Here is a 10,912-nt window from a genome sequence, read left to right as displayed (position 1 = left end):
ATAAACATGTGGTACACTTTGGACTTTCCAAATTCTGAGAGGGGATGGGTAATGGACACTTTGGTCCCAAAGAGGGTGGCCGCTTGGAAAATAGTGAGCAGTAAGGCTTGACTAGATATATAGATGGTGTGAAGGGAGATTCTTGGAAGAATAATAGGATGGGTGGGTTGAGCCTGGATCAAAGAGAGCCTTAACAGTCACACTAGAAAGAGTTAGTATCCTACTAGCAATTTAGCATGACCAGAGTTACATGGATGGCACATTAATCTTGTGTGAGTAGGCGAGACTGGAGAAAGGGGATGGCATTTAAAAAGTTTTAATATTATTTATTTTTGAAGAGATAATACATTAAAATGGTTTAAAACTCAAAAAGTACAAAACAATATAAGATGAAACGTTTCCCTTCTATTTCTTATCCCAGCCATTCAGTTTCCTTCCCTAGGAGTAACCAACTTTAATAATGTCTTATTTTTCCAAAAATAGTATTATGTGTATACAAGAAAGAAAGTACATAGTTCTTGTATTTTCTCTTTTTTACACAGACACTAACATATTATACACCCTTCTTTTTCTTATGTTTCATCTCATTTAATTAATGCAGCAAACATGTAAGCCAGTAATATCTCTATTTTACAGATGAGGCAATCGAGGCATAGAGGGGTTAAAAAATTTACCTAAAATTACAGATTTTATAAATGGTAAAGTTGAGATTTGAACCTGGAGAGTCTGATTTCAGAAACCCATATTATTATAGGAATATATTATAATACCAATATTTATTGCACCAAAAATCCTAGCAGTAAAATTTATAAATCACGAAACTGATCCTTTTCACATCAACTAAGAAGTGCTATCTTAGCATAAGTGTCTGTAAGGTAATTTTCAATTATTGACAGAATTTTCAGTTCTAGTAAGAGCTGTCTTTCGTCTCTCTCACCTAGAGCCTTCTGGTCGCAGACCTCCTCCGAGAAGTTTCCTGTCCATAGCAGAGGCTCTTCAGGTTTTCTTCGGTCATTAGGTTCACAGTCTCAGTCCATTTGAGGAGGAACATTGGTATTATAGCAGCAGCATTTACTAAGGAACTTGATCCTGTACAAAAACTTTTCATCGATAAGATTAGAGAATAGAGAACTAAGCACAGGCATCTGGAGGACGTGTTGATATTGGCCCAGAGTACCAGCAAGAGCCGGAGAGGGAGTTTTTAAAAACTTAACCAAATGTATGGTAAAGCAGACATGAATACATTCCCTAACTTCACATTTGAAGATCCCAAATCTGAAGCCATCGAAAAACTCCAGTCCTGAAGAAATAATGTAAAATTTATTTGGTAATTTGTCCTAGATTAGTTGCACAACTGGTCAGAAGTATCAGAATAAATATGTATTTCTCAACTGTCAAAAAGAAATAAAAAGCTGTCTTTCAATACATGAGTTTATTTTCTCTACATTAAAAAAAAAATTCTCTGATGGGGTGCCTGGGTGGCTCAGTCGGTTAAGCATCCAACTTCGGCTCAGGTCATGATCTTGGTGGTTCAGGGGTTTGAGCCCCCCATTGGGCTCTGTACTGACAGCTTAGGGCCTGGAGCCTGCTTTGGATTCTATGTCTCCCACTCTCTCTGCCCTTACCCTGCTCATACTCTGTCTCTCTTTCTCTCTCAAAAATAAACACGAGTGTGTAAGGGTCAGAGAGAGAGGGGAGACACAGAATCTGAAGCAGGCCCCAGGCTCCGAGCTGTCAGCACAGAGCCCGACACAGGGCTCAAACCCATGAGCTGCGAGATCATGACCTGAGCTGAAGTCAGATGCTCAACTGACTGAGCCACCCAGACACACTTACTTTTTCATTTTTAAAAACTAGTGTCCAGGAAGTAAGTTCAGAACAACTGAATAAAGATGAGTTACCTTGAAATTGCATTATTTTTCCAAATGTGGGATTTTTCTCAAATTAAAAATTTGTGGCAAAATAAATGTACATAACATAAAATTTACCATATTAATGATGTTTAAGTGTACAGTTCAGTGGTATTAAGTACATTTATAATGTGTAACCATCACCACCGTCCATCTCTAAAACTCTTTTCATCTTGCAAAATGGGAACTCTATACCCATTCAATAATGACTTCTCACTCATTCTTCTCTCCCCTGGCAACCACCATTCTACTTTCAAGTCCCTAGGATTTTGACTAGTCTAGGTAACTCAAGTAAGTGGAATCATATAGTATTTGTCTTTTTGTGACAGGCTTATTTCATCTAGTGTAATGTCCTCAAAGTTCATCCATGTTGTAGCACGTGTCTTCTTTTCCTTCTTTTTAAGGCTGAAAAATATTCCATTGTGTATATATACTACATTCACCTATCCATTCATTCATGGATGGACATTTGGGTTGCTTTCACATTTTAGCTATTATACACACTGTTTTGCACTTGCTTTTTACATTAACAGTGTATCTTGGATATTTTTCCACATCAGTACACAATATGTCTCCTTTTTTTATCTTTCCTTCTTTTTATTTTTTTGTTTTACAACATACTTCAATTTTTTGCACAAACTGTAGTTTCTTTGACTTGTCCCCTATAGCTGGATATTTGGATTGTTACACATTGGTTTTGTTTTTGTTGCTACATACCATGATGTATATATTTACTTATCCCTCTCTCTATCTATCTAAATATGATCCATCATATATATGATCCAAGATACACCAATGACCTCATTCCATCCTTCAAAGCAGGGTTTGGCTCTGCTGTTGGGCTGAACTGTTGTGATCATATCCTCCTTCCCCTTTACTTTGCTATTGCTTTTTCAGGCTACAGGCTCACAAGGTACAGCCCTGCTGTTCCTACATTTCTTCAGGGCAGAGCCAACATTCAAGGGAGTAATAAAAAGGCAAATAATTTGGTGTCCCTTCAAACTGGTTTTTTTTTTTTTTGCAGGAATTCTCTTTTTTTAAATTTTTTACTTTTAGAAATTTTTTAAAATTATTTTTTTATTTTTTAATTACATCCAAGTTAGTTAGCATATAGTGAAACAATGATTTCAGGAGTAGATTCCTTAATGCCCCTTACCCATTTAGCCCGTCCCCCCTCCCACAACCCCTCCAGTAACCCTGTTTGTTCTCCATATTTATGAGTCTCTTCTGTTTTGTCCCCCTCCCTGTTTTTATATTATTTTTATTTCCCATCCCTATGTTCATCTGTTTTGTCTCTGAAAGTCCTCATATGAGTGAAGTCATATGATTTTTGTCTTTCTCTGACTGACTAATTTCACTTAGCATAATACCCTCCAGTTCCATCCACGTAGTTGCAGATGACAAGATTTCCTTCGTAGTACTCCATTGTGTATATATATATATACCACATCTTCTTTAACCAATATCCATCTATCTTTCCATACTTTGGCTATTGTTGATAGTGCTGCTATAAATGTGCAGGTGCATGTGTCCCTTTGAAACAGCACACCTGTATCCCTTGGATAAATGCCTAGTAGTGCAATCGCTGGGTCGTAGGGTAGTTCTGTTTTTAGTTTTTTGAGGAACCTCCATACTGTTTTCCAGAGTGGCTGCACCAGCTTGCATTCCCACCCTTCAAACTAGTTTAAAATACTTGTTGAGGGGTGCCTGGCTAGTTCAGTCAGTAGAGCATGTGACTCTTGATTTGGGGGTCATGAATTCAAGCCCCACATTGGGCACAGAACTTACCTAAAAAAAATTATTAAATAGATATATATCAAGCAAAAAGAACTGATTTATTAATAAAAATGGTATATTTTTATATTAAAATGAGGGATTTATTACATTCATTGTATATATCATTGTGTTTTATTCAATGTGAATTTGTTTTTATTTCCCAGTTTTTCCACTATTGATATCATTATCTAGCAACATTCATTAAAAGTAGAGGTAACTTATAAAGTTCCAAAGTATTTTTTGAAATATGCTTAGTAATTTTCTGGATTTCATATAACCAGAATGTTTCACACTTTCAGTAGCTTGTTCTTTTTTCAGTTTCCTTTTATAATTTTCTGAGCCAGACAATTTTAAAGGGATTATAAGTTAGAAAGCATTGTGCTATGCTTTAATCATTATTTTCTGTAACTAAGAGAACTTTCTAATGTGTGTGTGGAGAGAGAGAGAGAGAGAGAGAGAGAGAGAGAGAGAGAGAAATCAAGAATGAGTGTAAGGTTTTTGCATGAGCTGAAAGAATGGGATTTCCATTTGCTTATATGGGGAAAGAGTGTGGAAGGGGCAGCATCATGGAGACAAATCAGAAATACAATTTGGAATATGAAATACCTTTTAGACCTCCAAACTGAGATGTTAAGAAGTCAGTTAGATATACAAATCTTGAGTTCAGGGACAAGTTCTAGGCAGAGTTAATATACATAAAGTGCTTAAAACAGTGCCTTGGAGATATATATAAAGTTTATTTATTTGGAGAGAGAACACGAATGGGGGAGAGGGGCAGAGGGAGAGAGAGAATCACAAGCAGTCTCCATGCTCAGTGCAGAGCCCAGCAAGGGGCTCGATCCCACAACTCTGGGATCATGACCTGAGTAGAAATCAGGAGTCAGATACTCAACTGACTGAGCCACCCAGGTGCCCCTCAATCTTTTATATTATGGATAGTGCTTTCTGTAACTTGTTTACAAAGTCCCTACCCAGAGGTTAGAAATGTATTTGTTAATATTATCTTTAGAAGATTTAAACTTTTGTTCATGACATTTATAACTTCTTAATACATCTCAAGTTGATTTTTGTTCTGGAGCCTTTCCTCTACATGCTTGATTCAGAGATCCAGGCTCCTTCTGTCTTCTGTTTCATCTTTCCTTAGAACCTCAGAATTCTTCTAGCTGGTGAAAAGCCTACAAGAGAGACTGAAGCCTCATTTACTTCTTAAATACACTGACCCAGCAGTGACACACATAAATTCCTGCACATATTCCATTGGTAAGAACTAGTCACATGGCCACATCTAGATGCAAGTGGGACTGGGAAATGTTGCCATGAGCAGACAGTTGTTTCCTAGGGACAATGCCACACACTGTGTTAAGGGGAAACATGATTTTTTGAGCTACAAGGTAACTCCACAACTTTTACCGTCTTCTACCGCTCTTCCCACCCCAACCCTTCCCAGCCACCTTAGGCTTCTTATAGCTCCTTGCACACTCCAGGCACACTTCTGCCTCCTGCCCTTTCCTGGAATTACCTTCCCTTACATGTTCACTTGCTCTCTCTAATGTCCTTCATTATGAAATGGGTGCCCTGGAATGCCACTTATTAAGAATGTATTATGTCCCAGATATCTGAAATTCCTTTTTTCATTGATTTTTAAAAATTAATTTAATAATCTTCAAATCAATCTTGTGAAAAAGGTTAAGAATGATTATTCTTACTCCAGAGAGGTTAATTGATGTGCCTCAGTTCACACAGCTAGTAAAAGCAGGAGTGGGGATTTAAACACTAAATCTAAAGAACATCCAGCTTTGTTTTCTCTCTGACTCTCAATAGAAGCAATCACTCTGCCAAACATATTTCCTACTGGGAAGGAGATCACTTTACAATTGAGTATTCTGGGCCTCTGAGCAGTTACATTTCCCAAGGCAAATTAATACAGTTGGGGTTTTGTTTCGAATTTGTGTTTTATGAGTTGACTTGGTGTGAGAGATCTCCCAGCACTTGATTGCCTTGGATGCATTGGATAAAAAGTCTCTGGACTAGAGAGAGCACGCAAGCTGGGAAGGGGCAGAGAGAGAGGGAGACACAGAATCTGAAGCAGGCTCCAGGCTCTGAACTGTCAGCACAGAGCTTGACACGGGGCTCAAACTGACCAACTCACCAACTCCTAACCAACTGAACCATCCAGGAGCCCCAAAAGTCTCTGTACTTTTAAACTGAGGACATTTAAGCTTTTTTTCAAGTCTCTTTTTCCATATCGCCCTCAGTAATCATTTTAAGATGTCAGTCAGATCTTGTCATTCTTCAGCTTAAATTCCTCTAAGTTACCATTCCTTACACACACTTCACAGAGTAAATTCTCTAGCCTGGCATTTGAAGACTTTCCTGCTCTGTCCCTCTTCTCTTTCCCTGGTTTCATCCCCCTTTAATTCTCCATTTCCCATTAAAATGAATTACTTGCTGTTGCCTGAATGTACCATTTTAATCTGTCACTCCCTGTTGTTGCCCATGCTTCCTGAAACATCTTCTTTCTCTCCCTTTTTACCTGAGAAGTTCCTTTTGATCCTCTGGAACTCAGGTCACATTATACCTCCTTCTGGGAACCTTCCCTGACCATCTCCCAACCTGGGGAGATGCCCAGATGCCTTGTAATTATTTAGCTCCCTAATCCCCCTCTACTGTCTGTGCCTCCAACATACAGGATGGGGGAGGATTATTCATACCATCCTGAATAAACTTTGTGAAGCTACTTTCTCCTCCCCACTTTTTGTCCCCTCAGTTCAGCCAGGTTACATACAGGGAGGGGCAGGTGCTATGGTTCCCAGTGATGTTGGTTGTGACCTCCAGGCCACCCTCCCCAAGGGAACCAAAGCTTGAGAGAAGTACCCAGGAGAGAACCCAGGAGAGAGCCCAGGGTTAGTCCTTGGGGAAACCAGCTGCCTTCCAGAGTTCTTAGTAGCAGCCTGCCAGATCAAACCTTTTGCTGGAATAATAATAATTTATAATAATTATGGAGTGCTTTTTATGTTCCAGGCACTATTATGACCATTTTACCTGTTTGCACATTTATCTTATGTAATCTTCACAAAAACATGATGGCTGGCACCTGGAGACTGCCCAAGGTCACATAGTAAATGACAAAGTCAGGATTCAAATCTGAGCATTTTGTTTCTAGAGCCCATGGTGGTAACCAAGGTACTATATTACCTTCCTGGCTTCTGATCTCCAGTTTCCTGCCTACCTTCTACGGGAACCAAATCAGAGGGTCACAAGACAAGGAGCAAGAAGCAAGTTTCTCTCCTCCTCACCCCCCACTTTTTCTCAGGAGGACCAGCTCAGAGATGGATCTGAGATTTCTCATAAGTAGAAAGGGAGCTCCTGAGTGGCTGGGGCCTCTGGAGGCCCTAGGAGAGAGATGAGGACAGCCTGGTGCATGGGAAAAGGCCTGGCTGAGGTGGTGGGTGAGGGAGTTGGGAGCTGGCAGCGAGCCCAGGATTCTAGTCCGGGTTTTGTCTCTTAGACTCTATATAAAGTTGGGGGGAAGTCTTTGCTTCTTTCTGAGCCTTAGTTTTCCCCATTTGTAAAACAAGGGTAAATACAGGACTGGCCGATCCATCTCCACCAAAAAGAGGCGGCATCTTCAGCTCTCCTGCCCGAGAAAAGGGCAGGGCACGGAAGCCAGGGAGCAGGGGCAGGGAGAAGACGCTATCTGGGGTCTAGGTCTAGTCTGGAGATGGGACCAGGTGGGGTGTTGAGCTCAGTCTTGCGACCCCATTCCTGTGACAGGGCCGGTTAAGGAGGAGACGTCTGGACCGCCAAGTAGGAGGAAGAGGTGGGGGGACAGAACGTGGGCCAGGCTCTCGGCTCTGCAGGATGCGCCCACTCATCCCTCACCTCCTTATCCTCTCAAAAGGAGTCGCAGCCTGTAGAAGGTAGCGGTTGCCGGCGACCCAGCAGTGGCCGGCGGCGCTGCGGCTGCCGCCTGGGAAGCTGCCGCCCTCCGGGCCCGAAGAGCATCACGTCATCCTTTCCGCCAGGCTCCCGCCCCCCTCCCCGACGGCGCCTGCGCAGGCGCGGCGGGAGGGGGTCGCGGTGGGGGCTCTCTCCTCAGCGCTTTCCGCCCTTCTCCAAGCTCGCTCGGGTCGCGGCGCTCTCGGCGGGCGGCAGCGGCGGCGGCGCAGAGAGGAAGGCGTCCAGGATGCGGCGCGGGGCGGCCCGGTGCCCCCCTGACCCGTCACGGCAGCCGCGGCGGCCGCGGGGACCGGGCCAGGGCCGGGGGCGGCGGCCCGAGCCGCGGTAGCGGCGGCGGCGGGAGGGGCAGCCTGAGGGCGGACGGGCGGGCGCCCTGGTGCGGGGGCTCCGCACTCCGCACGGCCCGGCCCGGCTCGGCCCCGGCGCCATGAGCGGCGGCGGCGGCGGCGGCGGCGGAGGGGGCTCGGCGCCCAGTCGTTTCGCCGACTACTTTGTCATCTGCGGGCTGGACACCGAGACCGGGCTGGAGCCGGACGAGCTGTCGGGTGAGTGCGCGCGGAGCCCGGTGCTGCCTCCCTGCGCCCACTGCGGCCCGGGACCCTCGAGGAAACCTCCCCGCTTTGTCCCGGGATCTGGGCGAGGGCCGGTCCGCAGGACCCACGGCTGGCGCGGAGGAAGGGGGCATCGGGCTGGAGGTGGGGAAGCGAGGTTAGAGGCTCTGAGCCGCGAGGTGTCCGAACGGCCCCAAGGCTTCTCTGCGCGTTGTCCTGTAGTAGGGGACGAGGAGGAGAGGGAAGCGTTGTGTGATCTGTCTGGTGAATTAGTACAAGATAAAGGTAAGCTTGTTCTCGAACACCCGTTAGGTGAGGGAAGAAGGTATTTCACGATTAGTGCAAGTAAGTTCTACCCAGACTTTTAAAAAAAACCAAGGAGAGCAAAACAGAAACTTGGTGAGTTTTTCTGGCCCCTTCCCAAGAAGCCAGTTCCTCAAAAACCAGCCCTGGGATGGGCCCCCTGTTTGATAGGACATGAAGTAAAGTTGAGCCATGAAGTGAAGTTGAGCCACACGAAGAAGGGTAAGAACTCTCTTAGTTCTAGAAGGTCCTGTACCCCGAGGCTGTGCCTCTTTTTATGAAAAGTAATTGGTGGCCTTTTATGAGATCAGTGTCATTTGTGAATAAAAGCGTAGCAACCTAGTGGGAGAGTCTGGGTTGGGTCGTTAGGCTTCTCAAGTCATCTTTCAAAGAGGAAGTGGTAGGGGAGCGATTTGGGGCCCAGATCAGATTTGGAAAGAATTGCAGAAGAATGTCATAATTGTAAAATCCCCATGAATTCCACTGCACTGTCATTGGAGCCTTTGAATTGCAACAGTTTTGAAAAAGTTTTTGTCTGGAGTGTCCAGTGTGTAGGTGTCATGTGAGTGGAGGTTTGTTGTTGTCATCCTGACTTGAGAGGGGATACCCCTTTCCAGTGCTCTGTCATGATGTATTCACTTAAGTTTCCTGAAAGTGATTATGCTGTTGACTAATTTTACTTTGTTTCAGAGATAATGGGACAAGGTGGTTGGTTTATTTTTTAATTTTTTTTAATTAAAAAAATTTTTTTTATGTTATTTATTTTTGAGACAGAACGTGAGCAGGGGAGGGGCAGAGAGAGAGGAAGACACAGAATCTGAAGCAGGCTCCAGGTTCTGAGCTGTCAGCACAGAGCCTGATGAGGGGCTCGAACTCACCAACAGTGAGATCATGACCTGAGCCAACGTTGGAGGCTCAACTGACTTAGCCACCCAGGCACCCGTTTGTTTATTTTTGTCACCAGAAAAATTTCCATGTTTCTTATGAAAAAAAAAAAAAAAAAATTAGGTGCATACTTCAAGTGACAAAAATAGATCATCTTTTAAAAAACATGATAAATTGATGACTTTTATCAAGGTCAAAACAAATATTATTTTCTCAAATTTATAGCAGATGGAAAAGAATATCATGAAGCAGTAATGCCGTTAATACTAGGCCTTTTGTTGGGGTTGCTTTAGTGTTTCAAGTTCACTCTTTTAGGTCTTTAAATTCTTATAATAAAGATGCTAATTTTTCATCTCTGTTTCATATTTATTAAATTTTTGACTTTATGATGTAGTTGTTGGAATTCAGTTCATGATGTTGGAGTTGGGAGGGACCTCAGAGAGGAAAATGAGCCCCAGGAAGGACAGTAGAGCCTACATCCTGTTACTTAATTGGCTGACTTTTGGTTCATTGCTCCTTACACTAAGCTGCATCTCTGCCTGGCTGGGTCTTTAGAAAACGTAAACATGTTGAGAAAGAATAAAAATAACAAAGTTGTCCCCAGTGAAAGAAACTTTAAAGTGGTGGAATAGACAAGTGTTATTTTTATACTGTGCTTTTGAGTGTCTATTAAATTATATAGAAACTTGATTTTAGAAAATAAAGAGAATGGTTTGCAAATGATAAAGCATAAGAATGAAGCCGGGAAGTGATTTGTTAGAGCATGGATTTTGCGGTTAATCATTCCCCCTCTGCAATACATTGGCTGTCTTGGTGACTAGCGGCAATTTAGGTAACTGCTGGCATCTTCGTGTATAAAACAGGTAAAGTAGATAAAAAGCATCTCATCAAGTAGACCCTCAAAAACGTTACTTTTCTTTTAGCGAATATCTGTTAATTATCTGTTTTTTCAGCAAGCTAAAATTATATCCCTGTGAAAGCTTGGGAGAATAAAGAAAAGGCGATCAATTGTATAAAATGTGTGAAGGAAGGGTATTTTTTTGTCTTTTTAAATGTGGTTGCAGTAGTGGAATGCCAAGACCATTTATTCAGTAGGTGGCCTTTGTTCGAATAGGCACTGATTGAAGGATTTCTTTTTCCCTTCATTTCATTTCTGGTGAGTTGGTAGGGGAATCTGGACGACCCAGAGGGAATCTGAATAAAATAAAACAGAATACAAATAGCTCTATGCAGGTCAGTATTGAGACTCTCCAGGGTGTATTTTCTCTCCTTAGCGAGCCTTATAGCTCCCAAACTGATGATGTCATAGTAAGTGAAACTATAGTAAATTGTGAACTGTACCCAGGTTCTTTAGGGAGGTATGAGGAGTCTATGTTCTCTCCAGGCAAATTAAGTTCTATACCTCACATAGCTTCTATGCTTTTAAAAAAGTGAATCCTGAACAAGCAAATCAAAGACATTCAGTGTTCCTTAGTTTTGTGGAGAAGGATTAAGATTCATTCTCTGGTTGCAATAATAAGCAGAGAG

General features: G+C 42.7%; 1 protein-coding gene and 1 pseudogene across 5 annotated transcripts in view; both read left to right on the top strand.

Annotated features, from left to right (window-relative positions):
- Positions 1–6: 6 nt before the first annotated feature.
- LOC125146508 (ATP synthase-coupling factor 6, mitochondrial-like) lies at positions 7–1,304 on the top strand (annotated as a pseudogene).
- Positions 1,305–7,961: 6,657 nt separating this feature from the next.
- The window catches only part of DENND5A (DENN domain containing 5A), a 117,066-nt gene continuing 114,115 nt past the window's right edge, over positions 7,962–10,912 (top strand). For all 5 annotated transcript variants that reach the window (XR_007156170.1, XM_047877272.1, XM_047877271.1 and 2 more), the window contains exon 1: positions 7,962–8,191. Coding sequence is in view for 4 of the 5 variants with exons in the window: in XM_047877272.1 (XP_047733228.1) it covers positions 8,074–8,191 (118 nt within the window). In the remaining variant the exon portion in view is untranslated. The remainder of the gene's footprint in view (positions 8,192–10,912) is intronic.

The sequence above is a fragment of the Prionailurus viverrinus genome, chromosome D1, assembly GCF_022837055.1.
Source record: "Prionailurus viverrinus isolate Anna chromosome D1, UM_Priviv_1.0, whole genome shotgun sequence".
Taxonomy (NCBI): Eukaryota; Metazoa; Chordata; class Mammalia; order Carnivora; family Felidae; genus Prionailurus; species Prionailurus viverrinus.
The sequence above is the reverse complement of the archived record's forward strand: the minus strand, read 5'-3'. Positions and strand labels throughout refer to the sequence as shown.